This window comes from Vipera berus (assembly GCF_964194415.1).
Source record: "Vipera berus genome assembly, chromosome: 6".
In the NCBI taxonomy this organism is placed as follows: domain Eukaryota; kingdom Metazoa; phylum Chordata; class Lepidosauria; order Squamata; family Viperidae; genus Vipera; species Vipera berus.
In genome coordinates this window covers 8671827-8691537 of record NC_138208.1, presented here as the reverse complement: position 1 = coordinate 8691537, position 19711 = coordinate 8671827, and the positions used below count along the sequence as shown (strand labels likewise).

The 19711-nt window shown below is 46.5% G+C and overlaps 1 protein-coding gene across 1 annotated transcript; it reads left to right on the top strand.

Annotated features, from left to right (window-relative positions):
- Window positions 1-1488: 1488 nt before the first annotated feature.
- On the top strand, window positions 1489-19170 carry SSPN (sarcospan; the record flags this gene model as incomplete). Its single annotated transcript, XM_081331890.1, is given in 8 exon segments — window positions 1489-1582; window positions 1835-1962; window positions 7745-8132; window positions 8135-8239; window positions 8242-8252; window positions 14833-14919; window positions 18784-18930; window positions 18932-19170. Coding segments are annotated over 8 exon segments (1176 nt in total). The 3' UTR covers window positions 19148-19170.
- Window positions 19171-19711: the final 541 nt, after the last annotated feature.

Here is a 19711-nt window from a genome sequence, read left to right as displayed (position 1 = left end):
GGCTGCTTGGCTGTTTGGGGATTGCGTCGAGGCGCGTTTATTGCAAAAGGGCTTATTACCCTACCCAGCCTCCCTGCACCCCCCCCCCACGGCGCTCCTTCTCATTCTAGGCAGCCCAGACCGCCGTTCCCTCGGCCCCCCCCCCACCCACGCCGCTTGTGTCAAGACTGGCTTCCCTTGCGGGAGGGGGAAGGACACACCGATCAACTTGGTCTGTAGCCTCGGCCGGCCAAACTCGCCGGCGCTTGCCTGAATTGGTGGCAGGTGTGTGTTTGTGTGTGTGTGTGTGTGTCTGCAATTGCCAGCCTTAGACCGGCGGCTGCGCCCGACCCAAGTTGGGCAAGGGGTTCAGGCAAGGCGTTCTGGCAAGGGGCGGGCGGAGTCCTCGCTTCCTCCAGCTGGCCCCTTTAATAAATTAAATTAATAAATCAATCAATAAATAAATAAAGCCCCGGCAAAGCGGGCAGGGGAGCCCCTCCTCCTTAATCCGTCTCAAGCTGGTACAAGCACCAGGCCAGCAACGTGAGGTGTCCCGTGCCACCGCCGCCGGGAGCTTAGCGACTGCGAGCGGGGGCGACTGCTGGCTGCAAGGACGTTCTTGGTGACAGAGCCGGGAACCGGGCCAAGCCAAACCAGGCCAGGCCAGGCCAGGCCAAGCCAGCCAAGCGCCACCCGCCTCTCCCCCAGCCAAACCAAGCGGTCGATGAGCAGGAGAGGAGAAAGGGGGCGGCGGGGGAGGATGAGCTAGAGCAGACATGTCAAACACAAGACCCGGGGGCCGGATCCGGCCCGCAAAGTGGTTTCATGTGGCCCGTGAAGCCATCCTGGAAACAGTGAGGGACCGGCCCCCACTGCCTTGGCCCTGGCCCAGAGACCCTCCTTCTGCCAGAGACCCTCAGATCTGTCCCACTCCTGCCCAGGCCCCCATAGGCACCCTTGATGCGAACCATGTAGAGCTGGCCATGCCCACCCAGTAGGCCATACGCACTTTAGCCACACCCACCCAGTAGGCCACACCCACCCTGGCCATACCCACCCGGCCCCCTGAGGGCAACCGCAATGCTCAATGAAATTGAGTTTGACACCCCTGGGCTAGAGAGTAGGCTACAGGGAAAAGCCGGAGCTAGAACAGAAGGAAGGAGGGGGGAGAGAGAGAGGGAGGGGCACCCCAGGGGAGGGAGGGAGGGAGGGGGGTCTTCTTCCTTTCCTCTGAGCTTTTCTACTATCCCAGAACTCTTTCGCACAGAATGGCCGGGAGCTCTGCACATGCTCAGAGGGCAGGCGAGGATTTGTTATTTAAGGACGCTGGGTTGTTGTTGTATTTTTTCTGGATGACTCGAATCCTAACCTAGGCTGGGGCAATGGGAAGGGGTCGGCTTGGAGGATCCCCCCCCTCCAGAGCCTGCACAGAACTAGAACTCTCTGGAAAAAAGAGAGGAGGCATCGGAACGGTTTCCTCCTTTCGACATCTGCAATTGATAGCCGTGCATGCAGGCACACCTGCAGGGATGTATGACCTACCATGACCCCCTACGTGTGTTGCTAACCGCGTTGGGGGAAGATAGGTTTGGGAACCGAGGTGGTAAGATCCATGCTCTCTTTGGGGGTGGGGGGGTGGGGGGGAAATAACGAGGCGGATCTGGGTGCTGCAGAGGGTGGTCATAAAAGAGCAGCTGTGATTACGCCATCTGGAAATCTCCCCGCTCTTTCCAACCCCAATCTGATGGCCACCCGGGTTGCCGTTAGGAAGACCCAACGGTGCTTAGGCCAAGCTAAACTGCACCATGGTGGGCAGCCCGCAGGGCTTTCTGGGGATTGTCCCTCCCCACTCCAGGTTTCCAACCCCTTTTGTGTCTCTTGCACTTGCCAAATTTGGCTTGTCCCCACTTGCAATTCATGGCCACCCAAATGTCCTCCCCCATTCTGCGGGTGCTCCTGTTGACCTATGGATCTGTCAAGGAGGTAATGATTTAACAGCTAACCAGCTTATGTAATGTGAGATGTAAGAATGATGGGAATGACTCAGCAGGGTCTGTGTCTCTTTAAGAGCCTTTGTATAAAGGGAAGGTTCTGCTGATGTGTTCTCTCTCTTCGTTTCCTGCCGTAACTGTGGTGTGTTGGATCCTGCTGTATTAGCACATGTATGTATATTATTCCTGATGTATGACATTGTAGATAGTGTAAGATAAACCACCATTTAACATGGACCACTGTTTACTGGGTTTACTCCTGGGTTATCTCGCACAATGAGACTCTGCATGCTCTAGCTCATAACTCTGGGTTGAGGGGCAGGGATTCTCCAAAGTGATTTAGTCAACTCAGAGGTTCCAGGAAGTTGAACCTGAGCACCCAGCCCAGGGGTGGTCAAAAAAGTCAAGATGGCACCTGGGATGGAATGATTGAATCACCACCCATTGTTTCTTGATGTTTCATTTGTCTGTTGGATGCCCCTTGTGTAGGACAGGTGAGAATATGCAAGGGACCACTTTTCTTCTTTTCCACCAAACTAGCATCACAAATATTCAACATCATGAAGTTGTCATGGTTCCGACAGATGGAACTCTTCAAAGAACTTCGAGGCATTGTTTACCTTAAAAGGTAAAGGTAGAGGTCCCCCAGCACATGCGTGCTAGTCATTTCTGACTCTAGGGGCCGGTGCTCATCTCCGTTTCAAAGCCGAAGAGCCAGCGCTTGTCCGAGGACGTCTCCGTGGTCATGTGGCCGGCATGACTAGACGCCAAAGGCGCACGGAACACTGTTACCTTCCCACTGTAGTGGTCCCTATTTTTCTACTTGCATTTTTATGTGCTTTTGAACTGCTAGGTTGGCAGAAGCTGGGACGAGTAACGCGCTCACTCTGTTTACCTTAAAGAATCTTTATTTGAGTAGCACAGCATTGGCGCTAACATAGTTGAAGCCAAAAACTGAATTCCCCTTCCCTGAGCACATAGTATCAAAGCACAATTCCCTCCTCCAGTTAACAGTCATAAATCACATTCCCCATTTAGTTTAGAGCGTGGGCTTCCATTCCAGTTCTCCAGCCTGCCAATTCCTTGTCATCTCTTATTTCAACTACCTTGGTTCTCACACTAGGTTCAGTGTTATTATGTCTAGCTAGACTCTCATGCACATTCCCTCCCCCGCCCCAGCATCATCTGACTCTAAAAGCAAAAAGAAAATGGCTGCCTCTCCATCTGTTGTCAATGCGAAAACATCAGATGTCAGCATTGGCAGAAGTATTAAATCAAGCAGTTTGTACAGGTAATCCTCGACTTACAACCACAACCGAACCCAAAATTTCTGTCGCTAAGCAAAACAGTGAATTTTGCCCCATTGTACGATCTTTCTTGCCAATGTTGTTAAGTGAATCCCTGCAATTGTTAAGTTGGCAATATGGTTGTTAAGTGAATCTGGCTTCCCCAAAAGGTCACAAAAGGGGATCACATGACTCCGGGACAAGGCGACCGTCATGAGTCAGTTGCCATGGATCTGAATTTTGATCACGTGACCCTGAGGATGCTTCAACGGTCATCGGGGAGAAATGGTCACTTTCTTTCAGTTCCGTTGTAACTTTGAATGGCCACTAACTGAACCGTTGTAAGTTGAGAACCACCTGCACATTTCCGATCTCTGCCAAGTTTCCCCCTTTCTCCAGAAATCTAGAATTTATTCCTCTGATCACTTGACAATGCTCACATTTATAATTCAATCCCATGATTTAGCAACAATTCTGAGGATACTGCTGCATTATGACACATCCTTGCATAACGGCACTTAGGTTTATTAAAAAAATATTTTTCAAGTAGCATTAGGCAGCCTTAAGAGGGACGCGGTGGCTCAGTGGGTTAGGACGCTGAGCTTGTCGATCAGAAGGTCGGCAGTTTGGCGGGTCGAATCCCGAGTGCTGCGTAGCAGAGTGAGCGCCTGTTACTCATCCCAGCTTCTGCCAACCTAGCAGTTCGAAAGCACGTAAAAATGCAAGTAGAAAAACAGGGACCACTACGGTGGGAAGGTAACAGCATTCCGTGCGCCTTTGGCGTCTAGTCATGCCGGCCACATGACCACGGAGACGTCCTCGGACAAGCACTGGCTCTTCGGCTTTGAAACGGAGATGAGCACCGGCCCCTAGCATCGGAAACGACTAGCACGCATGTGCGGGGGGACCTTTACCTTTACTTTAGGCAGCCTTGTAAAACCTTATGGCTCAGCTTGAGGATAAGGCCCACAAGGAAGGGTCCTTATCCCAGGAAAGCATTATTTTTATTTTATTTTTATTTTATTTTATTGGATTTGTATACCGCCCTATTCCTGTAGGACTCAGGGCGGTTTACAGGGCAGTTAAAACCATGAATACAAAAAATTAAAAACAATTAAAACAAATTAAATTCAAGCCCCAAGAGTAAATCTAAAACCCAGTTAAATTAACAACCCCACAGTCTGGACCAAACAGCTCAAAGAGCCAAGTTTTCAGGTCCCGGCGAAATGAGCGAAGGTCGGGGGCAGTCCTAAGTTCTGTGGGTAGTTGGTTCCATAGGGCAGGCGCACCCACAGAGAACGCCCTTCCCCTGGGAATAACCCGCCGGCATTCATTAACCAGTGGTACCCTGAGAAGGCCCTCCCTGTGGGGGCGCACAGGACGATGGGAAGATGATGCCGGCAGCAGGTGTTCCCTTAGATCAGGGGTCTTCAAACTTGGCCCTTTTATGACTGGTGGACTTCAACTCCCAGAATTCCTCAGCTAGGCACGCTGGCTGAGGAATTCTGGGAGTTGAAGTCCACCAGTCATAAAAGGGCCAAGTTTGAAGACCCCTGCCTTAGATAGTCCGGACCCAAGCCATTTAGGGCTTTATAGGTCATTACCAGCACCTTGAATCTCACCTGGAGGGCAACCGGAAGCCAATGCAGCTCACGGAGAAGAGATGTTACACGGGAGTATCGGGAAGCTCCCATCAAAACTCGCGCGGCTGAATTCTGCACCAGTTGAAGCCTTCGGGTGGTCCTCAAGGGCAGCCCCATGTAGAGGGCATTGCAGTAGTCTAACCGGGAGGTCACGAGCGCATGAGTGACTGTACGTAGAGCATCTCGGTCCAGATAGATGCCATGCTTTAACAAGCTTTTTTGTTATTAAGCAAAAAGGTTTCCTAAACAGAGCTTCGATTAACACCAGCTAAATTTGTCACAACCAGCCATTAAGAAGGAATCGGTTTTACCCCTTGACTTTTTATTGGCGTTTAAAAAAAAGTATTCCGTTAATTTAGCCAACAGAGGTTGAAATCGCAGTCACAAGTATTAATATATCGATTAATAGATGCTCAGGCCTATTAAGATATTAATATAATGTACAGGGAGTCCCTGACTAAGCCCAAAATTTCTGTTGCTAAGTGAGACAGTTGTTAAGGGAGCTTTGACCCATTTCACGACATTTCTTGCCATGGTTGTTAAGTGAATCACAATAATAATAATAATAATAATAATAATAATAATAATAATAATAATAATAATAATAATAATATAATAATGATGATGATGTAGAAGAGGAAGAGGAAGAGAAGAGGAAGAGGAAGAGGAAAGAAGGAGGAGGAGGAGGAGGAGGAGGAGGAGGAGGAGGAAGGGACCTTGGAGGTGATCTAGTCCAACCCCCTGCTCTGGCAGGAGAGCATCCATTTCAGACAAGTGACTCTCCAGTCTCTTCTTAAAAACTTCCAGTGTTGGAGCACCCACAACTTCTGGAGGCAGGTTGTTCCACTGGTTAATTGTTCTCACTGTCCGGAAGTTTCTCCTTAGTTCCAGGTTGCTTCTCTCTTGGTTAATTTCCATCCGTTGCTTCTTGTCCTGCCTTCAGGTGCTTTGGAGAATAGCTTGACTCCCTCTTCTTTGTGGCAGCCCCTGAGATACTGGAATACTGCTATCATGTCCCCCTCGTCCTTCTCTTCATTAAACTAGACATACCCAATTCCAGCAGCTGTTCCTTACATGTTTTAGCCTCCAGTCCCCCGATCATCTTTGTTGCTCTTCTCTGCCTCTTTCTAGAGTCTCCGCATCTTTTCTACATCGTGGTGACCAAACTGGAATGCATTTGTTAGTTGGGGACACGGTTGTGAAGTGACTCTGGCTTCCCCCTTGACTTTGCTTGTCAGAAGGTCGCAAAAGGGGATCACATGACCCCAGGATACTACACCGTCGTAACTGTAAGTGAGTTGCCAAGCATCCCAATTTTGACCACGTGACATAGGCTTGCTGCAACGGTTGTTAAGAGTGGAAAACGGTCCTAACTCATGTTTTCAGTGCTGTCATAACTCCGAACAGTCACAAGTAAAATCTCTTATTTTAATTCCAAGCATAGAAGGTACAAGTACGATTCTTTTACATTCATCCTGCTTCTTCCTTTTAGGAAAACAAAAACAAACTACATTCTAGCTGCAAACTGCCCTCAAGACACAGCAAAAGAAGACACACACACACACACACCCCATTGCTGATCAGCAACAATATTTTTGCAATTGTGCAAAACCCGGTTTTGTGGCTTGGCCGGTTTGATTCTTCAGAGGAGACGCATTGGGGTGATTCCTAGTGGATTTGCAAGCAGCTAAACCACTTTGAAAATCCCGCATCTACCTAGCACCCCCTTGTTTATTTTTGGTGTAACCATCTTAAGTTTAAGTTTATTGAATTTATATACTGCCCTTTTCCATAGTGTGGGGGGAAAACGGTCATCAGTCACTTTTTTCAGTGGTAACTTTGAACTGTCACTAAGTGAACTGTTGTAAATGGAGGACTCCCAATACATTAATGTTATGTTGAAGATGGAGGTGGGGTGGGGGGCGGTTGGGAAGGAACCATACAATTTGGAAACTCAACAAGGAGAGAAGCAACCTAGAACTAAGCAGAAACTTCCTGACAGTTAGAACAATTAACCAGTGGAACAACCTGCCTCCAGAAGCTGTGAATGCTCCAACACTGAAGTTTTTAAGAGGAGACTGGACAGCCATTTGTCTGAAATGGTATAGGGTTTCTGCCTGAGCAGGGGGTTGGACTAGATGACCTCCAAGGTCCTTCCAACAACAACAACATCATCATAAATAATAATAAATTATTATTATTATTATTTATTATTATTATTATTATTATTATTATTATTATTATTATTATTATTATTATTATTATTATTATAATTATTATTATTATTATTATTATTATTATTCAGTGCTTTTTTTGTAAAAGAAAAAGGTGCTGGAACTCACACATGTCATACAACCCGGCTTGCCTACCCTACAAGGTTCCATCCAAAAAAGGTGCCGGAACTCCGTTCTGAGCATTCTATGAGAAAAAAAGCCCTGATTATTATTATGTGTTTACCTTGATCCACCGGATGATTCGTAACAATACAAAAGCCACCATAAATAAACACCCTTTTATAAACGTTCCCAGGTTTTCTCTGCATCTTAATATCCCAAAGGATATTTTTCTCTCTCCCACCCCATGGACCCCCCCACCCCACCCCGCCGCCTCCTCCTCCGAAATTATTTCCACCTCCTTCCTCCTCGGCCTTCCGAGCGCACAAAAGCGAACCACGTGAAACACTTTCCAACGTGTGGATCCTTCCCTGGAATCGTCGAGGAACTGGCTAACGGGGGTGGGGACGACAGGGTTGGCGTTTCCCGGGAGGGCAAATGCCCAGTGGGCAGGGAAGGAGGGGCGGCGGCGATGGGAGCGACCACCGTAACGCGCGTTCTCACGTGCCAAGCCTTCCTGGCTCCAAAACATCTCGCCTGAGCAACGCCCCAACCCGGCTAGCCGTCCGTCCGCTACCCCCTCGACTCCCCCTTCCGCACGGTCTATAAGCGGTGTTCGGAAACTGCGACGGCCCCTCCAAAGATTTCCCATATTTGTTCAAAGCGGAGCAGCCGGCCGGGTGAGATCGCGGACCCTCGGACTCGGGCTCAGGGTGTGTCGTGTCCCCGGAGGTCGTCAGAATGAAGTCCAAAGCGAAGCCAGCTCCCAGCCCCCTGGAAAAGAGCAAGGCGGCGCCCCCGGCAAGGAGACCGCAGCCCCCCCGGAGCAGAAGAGCCGTCCGGGCTATGCCAAAGCGGGCAAGGAAGAGGACGTTCACACGTGCTGTGGTTGCCGGTTCCCCTGTTGGCGGCGTTGCTGCAGCTGGTCCTGGGAGTCTCGATCACCGTCCTGGCTTTCCTGATGGCCGAGTTCAGCCCTTCCCTGCTGCTCCGGGAGACTCCATATTGGCCGGCGCGCTTGTAAGCATTCGCCGGCGCGCTTGTAAGCATTCCGGGCTCTTCTTGTCCGAATCCCAGGCGCCGTCCCGGCCGCCAGCCGCTGACCCGCGTCCCGACCGTCTGCACGCGCTACCCCGCCCGGGTTGGTGGGAGGTGGGCGAGTGGGGGGGGGGGGCTGAGATACAATACAGGCACTAAGGAAGCCGCTTCTGAAATGAGAGGAGTGTTGTGTGTGTGTGTGGGGGGGGGGGGTCCTTGGTGCTCTCTGAGCTCGGGGATTGTTCTTGCAGACGTTTCGTGACCCAACTAGGTAACATCATCAGTGGTGAGGAGGAGGAGGGAGAAAGGGAAGAAGAATGAGAAGAGGAGGAGGAGGAGGGAGAGGAGGGAAGGAGGAGGGAGAAAGAAGAAGGAGAAGAAGAGGAGGAGGAAGAGGAAAAAGAGGAGGAGGAGGAGGAAGGAGGAGGAGGAGGGAAGAAGAAGAAGGAGAAGGAGGAGGAGAAGAAGAAAAAGAAGAAGGAGGAGGAGGAGGAGGGAAAGGAGGAGGAGGAGGAGGAGGAGGAGGAGAAGAAGAAGAAAAGGAGAAGGAGAAGAAAAGGAGGAGGAGGAGGAGGAGGGGAGGAGGAGGAGGAGGAGAAGAAGAAGAAGAAGAAGAGAAGAAGAAGAAGAAGAAGAAGAAAGAAGAAGAAGAAGAAGAAGGAAGAAGAAGAGAAGAAGAAGAAGAAGAAGAAGAAGAAGAAGAAGAAGAAGAAGCTAACACTGGAAAACAACCAACAACACTGTGGGATTCTTGGTGCTCCCTAAGCTTTGTTTTCTTGCAGATGTTTCATAACCCAACTAGGTAACATCATCAGTGCTGGGAGGAGGAGGGAGAAAGGGAAGAAGAATGAGACAGAGGAGGAGGAGGAGGAAGAGGAAGAAGGAGGGGAAGGAGGAGGAGGAGGGGAAGAAAGAAGGAGGAAGAAGAGAAGGAGAGGAAGAGGAATAAGAGGAGGTGGAGGTGGAAGAGGAGGAGGAGGACTGTGGGGTCGGTGACTTCTGAGCTTGGCTGTTTTCGTGCAGTGCACTGATGGTGTTCCCTAGTTTGGGTAAGGAAACATCTGCAAGACAACTACCACGTGCAGAGAGCACCAAGGACCCCACAGTCCTTCCTCCTCCTTTTTACAAGGCCCCTTCCCCCTTCTAGCGCTGAAGATGTTTCCTACTTGGGTCACGAAATGTCCTCGAGAAAACCACCAAGCTCAGAGACCGCCACGGACCCCACAGTTCAACCCTGAGCTGCAAACACACTCCTTTGTTAGAAGGGAGGAGATGTGGCCACACGGAGATGTTTCCTTTGTGTCTTTCCACCTTAACCTCCACTCTCCACAGCTTTAGCTTAGTTGGAAAGGAAAGGTGCTCATTTTGGGGGCCAGCCTTCCTACCAGCCCACGGGCCAATCAGATAAAGGGGATTCCATGATGTTGTGTTGTTGTTTTTTTAGACCGAGGCTGTGGAATTAAGACCTGGATTGAACAAGCGGGTACTTGGTCTTCCCTTGGCCCCTACGTTCTTCGCTTCGGTGCTCAAGACTTTGGTGTTGGCCAAGTTCTGGAAAACCCCAAAGGGCCTTTATGCCAAAAAGCAGGCCGCGGGTTAGATGGGACCCCCTCCCCAATTGGCAAAAACACCACGCTATCTTGGGGGGCCTGGGGGCCTAAGTAGGAAGCCAATAAGGGCCATTACTCCTGGTGTAGGAACGTGTTTCCCCCATAGATTGCAGCCTGCTTGCCTCCAGCTTGGTCACGTCTCAGAACTGATTGATGTTGCATAAATAAATATGGGGGAGGACGGCATGTATGTGGAGTGTAACTTGAGTAGGGTTTATATATATATATATATATTATGTACCCCAGCCCGTGTTCTCGGCGCTACACTTATTTGCTGACACATGTGGCTCCATCTGGTTTTAAACTCGAGTCTCTGTGCCACTCATATTATTTTTTTACAGTAATATGATGTTTGTGGCCCCACAAGTAATGGTTGGCTGTATTATTATTATTATTATTATTATTATTATTATTATTATTATTAGCTAGAGCAGGGGGTGTCGAAAAGCCGTGCCCACCCCCAGCTCCGGCAGTGCGAAAACGGCGAGTTTGACACCCGTGAGCTAGAGAGACATCCAATGGGACAAGTAAACAGTGAGGATGGAAGGGGGGGGACTGTCAGCCCATGTTCCATCTTTATTTTCTTTCCTTCTACCAACTCTTGCCCGTTGCAATATTGAGGACGAGGGCAATCCCGTTTTTCTGAGGGGTCCTTGGTGCCCTTTGAGCTTGGTGGCTTTCCTGGAGACGTTTCACTACCAAACAAGGGAATGTCATCAGTGCTAGAAGGAGGTGGGGTTTGTTCTCATTTTATATTCCAGTGGCTCGCCCTGTCGGTATTGGTGGAGGTGGCCTTGGTGAAACTGCCTAACAAACTAACTATAAACAGTCCAAACAAGGAGCCGTCAATAGTGACAGGGCAAGCCAGTTCTATATAAAGAGAAAGTAAACCGTTCTCTCTTCTAGCACTGATGTTGTTCCCTAGTTGGTTTAATGTGACATCATTGTCAGTTATTTTACCTGTTGATAAATGGGGATATGCTCCAGTTTTGTAGGGCACATCTCTGTAGTTTGAGGCATTGACAGCTTCTCTCTCTCTCTCTCTCTCTTCTCTCTCTCTCTCTCTCTCTCTCTCTCTCTCTCTCTCTCTCGTTATCTATCTATATCTAGTCTACTCTATATCTATCTATTATCTATATCTATCATCTATTTATCACCCATCATGTATCTATATCTAGTATCTCTGTCTGTCCATCTGTTCGTCCGTTTCTCTCTCTCTCTCTCTCTCTCTCTCTCTCTCTCTCTCTCTCATCTATCTATATCTATCTATGTCTACAAGGGACGCGGTGGCTCAGTGGGTTAGGACACTGAGCTTGTCGATCAGAAGGTCGGCAGTTTGGCGGGTCGAATCCCGAGTGCCGCGTAACAGAGTGAGCGCCTGTTACTCGTCCCAGCTTCTGCCAAACCTAGCAGTTCGAAAGCACGTAAAAATGCAAGTAGAAAAAATAGGGACCACTCCGGTGGGAAGGTAACAGCGTTCCGTGCGCCTTTGGCGTCTAGTCATGCCGGCCACATGACCACGGAGACGTCCTCGGACAAGCGCTGGCTCTTCGGCTTTGAAACGGAGATGAGCACCGGCCCCTAGAGTCGGAAACGACTAGCACGCATGTGCGGGGGAACCTTTAACCTTTACCTTTATCTAGTCTACTCCCTATATCTATCTATCTGTTATCTATATCTATCATCTATTTATCATCCATCATCTATCTATATCTAGTATCTCTGTCTGTCCGTCCATCTCTCTCTCTCTGTGATCTATTTATATCTATCTACTCTCTATATCTATCTATCTATTATCTATATCATCTATTTATCATCCATTATCTATCTATATCTAGTATCTGTCTGTCCATCTGTTCGCCTGTCTCTCTCTCTCTCTCTCTCTCTCTCTCTCTCTCTCTTGGTTGTGTCTCTGTCATCTATATCTATCTAGTCTACTCTCGATATCTATTATCTATATCTATCATTATTTATCATCCATTATCTATCTATATCTAGTATCTGTCTGTCTGTCCATCTGTTCGTCCGTCTCTTTCTCTCTCTGTGTGTGTGTGTCTCTCTCTCTGTCATCTATATCTAGTCTACTCTCAATATCTATCTATTATCTATATCTATCATCTATCATCCATCATCTATCTATATCTCGTATCTCTGTCTGTCCATCTGTTCATATCTTCCCCTCCCCTCTCTCTCATCTATCTATATCTATCTAGTCTACTCTCTATATCTGTTATCTATATCTATCATCTATTTATCATCCATCATCGATCTATATCTACTGTAGTGTCTGTCTGTCTGTCCATCTGTTGGTCTCTTCTCTCCTTCTCTCTCTCTCTCTCTCTCTCTCTCTCTCTCTCTCTCTCTCTCTCCTTCTCTCTCTCCCTCTCCCTCTCTCTTTCAAGTACCCTTAGATTTCCTTTTTCAGCACCCTGTGTAATGTACAATCCACTTCGGCTGCCATAAAAGGTTTTGGCAAACTTTTTCCTCTTCTTAAGGCAAGAGAAGTTGACTAGTGATGACAAACTATAAACACATCATCCGGAAATTTTGTTAGTCGTTGCTAAGGAGCGACTTTGTCCCTGTAGCGGTTGTTAAGACACAATGCCGGAGGAGTGAAAGTGAATGTGCTAGTGTTGGTTACGCACTAAAGAGAAGACCCAGTTTTGTCACAGGGATTAAAATGAACAAGTAGTTCCAGTTGAGATCAATATGATCAGTGTCAATAAATATGAATAGTAATACAGAATTAATTCAGTTGTTGAGCCCATCATGGAATCTAAACAATGCAGCAACAGATACATACATTTGTCTAAAATAGATAACAAACTCATACGATGGATCTATTTCTTAAAATTCGGAGAGTAACTTTCTTTCCAGTTATATAGTATTATCTCCTCTTTATTCCAGGATCTATAAAGCCGAAAATTCCAAATCAGTTGGATAGTATAAGTCATAGGAAGTGTATTTCACATATTTTTAACATCAGAACCCACTCATTTTCTAAAATTAGGTATTTCAGTTTGGCTTCCCACAGGTCAAACGTGTGATACAAATTTAATTTCACAGGTTCATACCTTACGAAATGGGATTGCTGGTTTCTGTTCCAGCACAATCGTCTTTTCAAAAAGGTAGAATTGCAGGTATCTTTGAAACTGCAAAAATTCTGCCAAGCTACCTAGAACTAAGGAGAAACTTCCTGACAGTTAGAACAATTAACCAGTGGAACTGCTTGCCTCCAGAAGCAGTGAATGCTCCAACATTGGAAGTCTTTAAGAAGAGACTGGACAGCCATTTGTCCGAAATGGTATAGGGTTTCCTGCCTGAGCAGGAGGTTGGACTAGATGATCTCCAAGGTCCCTTCCAACTTCTTTATTATTAATTATTATTATTATGTGCTGAAGATAAGTCAAATCTGAGACAAAAATCTCTCAGTTGTTAAAACAACCATTAAAAGCCAAGTGCTTTAAAGTATTAGACTGAGGGGTTTAAACTAATTTAATTTAATTGGGTTTTAGTTTAACTTCAGGGACTGTACTTTAATCATAGTTTTAACTGATTTTAATTTGTATGTTATGCATTTTAATTTTCCCTGTAAACTGCCCTGAGTCCTACGGGAATAGGGCGGTATATAAATTTAATAAATAAATAAATAAATAAATAAATAAATAAATAAATAAATAAATAAATATTAGTTTCTTGTTTAATCCAGGTGTTCTAACATCATCTTTCCTGTTATTTTCAAGTTTGAATTATATCACAGCATCAATTTCTCAACTGATTCGGAAACAACATACGGCTAGTCCTTGAATTACGACCATAACTGACCCCAAAATTTATGTCGCTCAGTGAAACATTTGCTAAGTGAGTTTTGCCCCATTTTACGACACTTTTTGCCACGGTTGTTAAGTGAATCACTGCAGTTGTTAAATTAGTAAACCTGGTTGTTCAGTGAATCTGGCGTCCCCCATTGACTTTGCTTGTCAGAAGGTCGCAAAAAGGGATTATGTGACCCCAGGGACATTATAACCATTGTAATGTGAGTCAATTGCCAGGCGTCCGAATTGTGATCACATGACCATGAGGATGCTTCAGTAATTGTAAGTGTGAAAAAATGGTCGTGAGACACTTTTTTCAGTGCGGTTACAGATTTGAATGGTCCCTAAATGAACTGTTATAAGTTGAAGACTACCTGTAAGCAAATATCTGGCATCTTGAACACAGCAGGAAATGAAGAATCCTCATTTAGTATACCTGATCCCAAAAACTTGCCAAGATTTGGAAGGAATTACCGACTTCCACTCCAAATGGGTCCAAAGAGGAAAATAATCGTAATAAATTTCATCCCAAAGGAATCTAAGTGATAAAATTAAATCCAGCAGGTTGAACCTATTATCTCCATAAAGTTGCTGTAATTTAGCCAGAGATTTTCTATTCTAGGGGCTTTTAAATGCCATACCTTTTAACAGTTTGTCTGAAATATCTAATAGGAATTAGCACTGCCATCTTTCTTAAAATATATATTAATCTCCATGTAATACTCATCTTCACAGCATTACATGCAGAAGCTTTAATGGGAATTTTCACCATCAGGTTAAAACTGAAATTGCCTCTGTTGAAGACATATTTAATTCAACATATTGTGATAAGTTTGAGAATGATGTAAAATGGTATTTTATAGAACCTGTGCAAATTATATATCCTAATTTTCTACAATAATGTAAGGACAGAGGGGATCCCAAAGGCAATAAGTAGACGGATTCCAATTGATAGTATAACGAGGATGTAAACTACATTGTTATATAACTTTTAACTTTTAACTTGGTTATTCTCTTATTCTGTTAACTATCTGATCTCCTAAAATTGATAGTGGAGGGTTGTTTGGGTCTGGCCAGGTCCTCCTCTATCTCTGCTCCAATTTTAAGTTTCAATTTATTCATCTTTCTTCTCTCCAGGTTTGTCTGGTGGCCATCATTGGATTTGTGATGCTTTGTATTTCTTACCAGCCGGATGAGAAAACTTGCATTCAGTTCTTCATCAAGGTATGCGCTCTTGTTTTCTTTGTTTGGAGAAGAACTAATTATTCCATCTGAAAATAAAGTTAAAGGAGCAAGCTCCAGAGATCTGGGAGTGATGATCCAGGGATCTTTCCCTATTCAAAGTGTCTGCGGGATCTGGTCAAAAAAGTCAAGGTAGCAGCTGCAGTGGTATGATTAAAGTTGTGTGTGTGTGTGTGTGTGTTGTGTCTGCATTAAAAACAATGCCCATAAAAAACAAGCAGCTTCAGCCACATGTTACAGCTGCCATCTTGGAACATTTGAGCAGATCCAATGGACATTCCTGTTCCTATTGTTCACCCATCCATCCACCCATCCATCCTAGAAGTGGAGATTCAGCACATCCACCAACCAGAGCCGACATTTCAAAAATCCGCATTTTTGAATGCTTTGAATTAAATCTTCGGATTTGGTTGCCCAATGGAGGAAACTGAATATTGCTACCGAAATAGCGGCTTCGCCTTTTATTAAAATTCAAACATCCCAGATTTTGTTTTGCCCTGCTTTGAAGTTGAATTCCTATCTTCCTTTTTTATATTGGGCAAACTTAAGGAAAAGAGTATCCACCCATCCATCCATCTATCATCCATTCATCTGTCCATCATCCGTCCATTAATCCATCCACCTATCCATCCATCAATCCATCCATCCATTATTCCATTCACCCATATATCTATCTGTCCATCCATCCATCCATCCTCCCTCCCTCCATTCATCCATCCTTCCATCTATCCATCTAGTTGTTCATCTATCCATCCATTTATCCATCCACCCACCCATCCATCCATCCACCCACCCATCCATCCACCCACCCACCTATCCACCCATCCACTTATCCACCCACCCACCTATCCACCCACCCACTTATCCACCCATCCATCCATCCACTCACCCAGCTGCAAACTATCAGGTGCTTCACGTGGTCTTAAGCTTTTAGTCACTGAAAGTCTCTATTAAGGAATGAAGTTCTAAAAGCTTTGAAGAACAAGATCTCAACTAGGAAAATCCTGCAGAGAGATTTCTGTTTGAGTTTCTTCGGTGTCCTCCCCAATCTGTTTTAGCTTCATTTTCCATTCATAAAACCAGCAAGTGAGCTACTCACAGTTTACGCATGGTAGACAGAAGACAAATAGACCTGACTATGGATTTTTATCAAGATGTACGTGCTAAGAACCTCAAGGTCATCAGACAACTGTTATATTGATAGCTCAGGCTGTGAACACATGAAAAGGAGAACCCTTTATGTAAGGAAACAAAGGTCAGCTTGCTGAGGGAGAAATAAAATGCTGAATATACAATATTGAATAAAGAATTCCACCAACGCCCCCCCCCTCCCAAACACACACACATACGGTATTGTATAATACCAAAAGTTTGGGCCATCAGGTAAAATGATGTAACAATAGATTCTGGCGATAAACAGAAGAAGGGATTTTTATAATTCATAATTATAAAATTCATAATGCATAGTGAATGGACACTACTAGCTTAAGTGGCTAAATACAGACAATTTAACCAGAAATTAGGAAAGCCCTATGAGGTAATCTTTTATATAGTCGTTGTGGGAAGGCAAAGAATGAGAACAGATCGTGTTTATAGAGCTTTGTAATCTATATTCTGAGAGAACATATACAACAAACGGTCCCTTCCAACTCTTCTTTTTCCTCCTCCTCCTCCTCCTCCTCCTCCTCCTCCTCCTCCTCCTCCTCTCTTCTTCTTCTCCTCCTTCTCCTCCTCTCCTCCTCCTCTTCTCCTCCTCCTCCTCCTCCTCCTCCTCCTCCTCCTCCTCCTCCTTCTCCTCCTCCTCCTCCTCCTCCATCATCGTTCCATTCCATTCCATCAGTGAAAAAGGCAGTATTAAATAATTAGATGGGGCTTCAGCTTATATCTTATGTCAGACTCTGTTTTTAATATGTAAAGGAACTCAAATAAGAATACCCAACACCTTAATTTAATGGCTAGAAGTCTTTTAATAGACCAAAAAAAATATATCTCCCTATTCATATAATTTGCTCTACCTGAAAGCAGATCTGATGCTATTGGACCTTTGAGAGCAAGAAAAAAATAGAAGATCTGTTGACTGACCCACGTCTAAATGGAGAAGGGAGCAAGGGGTGTTTTTGTGTTGAGGAGTGGACAGGGCAAGCTAGATTCGGCCAAATTTAAAGATCCATATTTGGATACATGCAGAGTGTAGAAGACAGACTGGAGTTGACATTCAGGAATACAAGAATATCGTAGAAAATTAATACTTGTTACCGATACCCTCAAGTATCCCAATGTACAACAAAAACTGCTATTTTGAAATCAGTGGACTGATGAACCCTGCATTCAACTATGTGCCTAAATGCATGTATCTATGTGTATAATTTTGATTTATACGAACACCTTAATTTAAAAAAGGAAACACTGGGTGGTATTTATTTATTTATCTATCAGATGTATTGGCCACCCATGATAATTCAGGGCAGCTTAAATATGTAATTAAAATGGGTGCAATTCCTAGAAACCACCATCCCCAAAAATCCCCAAAAGAAGATCATGTCACGGGAAGAACACATATCACAAATTCTCTTCTCTTCTCTTCTCTTCTCTTCTCTTCTCTTCTCTTCTCTTCTCTTCTCTTCTCTTCTCTTCTCTTCTCTTCTCTTCTCTTCTCTTCTCTTCTCTTCTCTTCTCTTCTCTTCTCTCTTCTCTCCTCTCCCTCTCTCTGATCCAGTTTCTCTCCTCCTCCCTTCTACCATCCTCTCCTCTCCCTGATCCAGTCTCCTCTCTCCTCCTCCTCCCCTCTCCCTGATCGTCTTCTCTCCTCTCCCCTCTTGTCCTCCCCTCCCCTCTCCTCTCCTCCCCTCTCCTCTCCCTCTCCCTGATCCAGTCTTCTCCTCCTCTCCTCTCCTCTCCTCTCCTGTCCTCCTCTCTCTTCCGCTCCACTCCTCTCCTCTCCTCTCCCCTGATCCAGTCTCCTCCCCTCTCCCTGATCCAGTCTTCTCTTCTCCTCTCCTCTCCCCTCTTGTCCTCCCCTCTCCTCTCCTCTCCTCTCCTTTCCCTCTCTCTGATCCAGTTTCCTCTCTCTCCTCCTCCCTTCTCCTCTCCTCTCCCTCTCCCTGATCAGTCTTCTCTTCTCCTCTCCTCTCCTGTCCTCCCCTCTCTTCCGCTCCTCTCCTCTCCCTGATCCAGTCTCCTCTCTCCTCCTCCTCCCCTCTCCCTGATCCAGTCTTGTCTTCTCCTCTCCTCTCCTCTCCTCTCCTCTCCTCTCCTCTTCTCTCCTCCCCTCCTTTCCTCTCCTCTCCCTGATCCAGTCTCCTCTCTCTCCTCCTCCTCCCTTCTCCTCCCCTCTCCCTCTCCCTGATCCAGTCTTCTCCTCTCCCCTCCTGTCCTCCCCTCTCCTCCGCTCCCCTCCTGTCCTCTCCTCCCCTCTCCCTCTCCCTGATCCAGTCTTCTCTTCTCCTCTCCCTCTTGTCCTCCCCTCTCCTCCCATTCTGCTCCGCTCTGCTCCGCTCTCCTCTCCCTGATCCAGTTTCCTCTCTCTCCTCCTCCCCTCTCCGTCTCCCTGATCCAGTCTTGTCTTCTCCTTTCCTCCCCTCCCCTCCCCTTCTCTTCTCTTCTCTCCTCTTCTCTCCTCTCTCTTCTCCCCTCCCTCCCCCCCTCTCCCCTCCCTCCCTGTCTCTTTCAGTCTTGTCTTCCCTTCCCTTCCCTTCCCTTCCCTTCCCTTCCCTTCCCTTCTCTTCTCTCATTGTGCTGGCCCCAAAATATATCAAAACTTTGCATATGCTTGGAGGCAGCTGGGAATGGCAAACTGCAGGATATTCCTTGCAACATATTCAGATGGCTCTTCCACTTCCGTCCCAGGTTGCCTATTTCCTCCTGAGTGCGCTGAGTCTGAACGTCTGCATCTTGGCCATGGCTTTCGCCGCCTACTGCTACTTCCAGATCGTCCGCTTCACCTGCGAGCCCATGTCCGATTTGGTCTGCCACTGCAAACTGGACGCGGCGGACCCCCCTCAGCCGAACCCTCACCTACCAGAGTGACTGCAGCTTCCTGACCAGTACCTTCTACCTCTTCTTGCTGATCCAGTTCCTCCTTAACTTCCTGGCCGCCGTGGTGGGCTTTGCGGCCTGTTTTGTCATGTGGAAGGACCGATATCAAGTCTTTTACGTAGGAACCCGGATGGCGTCCCAAGCTGCCCCAGGAGGCCAACAACCCAAAGTATAGGGAAAAAGAGGACGGTGTCAAAAAAAAACAAACCCAACCCCACAAAATAGTCCTTCCTCTTCCCAAAAAACAAGAAACGTCCAGATGCATCCATTCAGGTACACCAAAAGAACTATACGACGGTGCGTTTTTTACAAAAATTGTTGCCAAAACGTCTTGCCAGAGGAAACCCCCCCCTCCCCCACTTCCCAACGTGCCTCTGAATTATGCATCCTGCCTTTGGTGCTAGAGCAGGAACCGTGAGCATTTCCTGGAGGAGAAGGCGCAGAAATGGAGAACACCAGCTCTCGGTAGCCTCTTGCACATTCCCACTTCCGTGGATTTTTGCGGCCGTTAGCGTGCATCCCTTCCAATTTTACATGTGGCTAGAACTGATTTTTTTTAAAAAAAAAAACAACAACTGAACGTGTTTTACTCCAGGAGTGTCCAAACTTGGTAGCTTTAAGACTTATGGACTTCAACTCCCAAGAATTCCCCATTCTGGCTGGCTGGCTGGGGAATTTGGAAAGTTGAAATCCGCCAGTCTAAAAGTTGCCAAATTTGGGAGAGCTCTGTTTTAGTCCA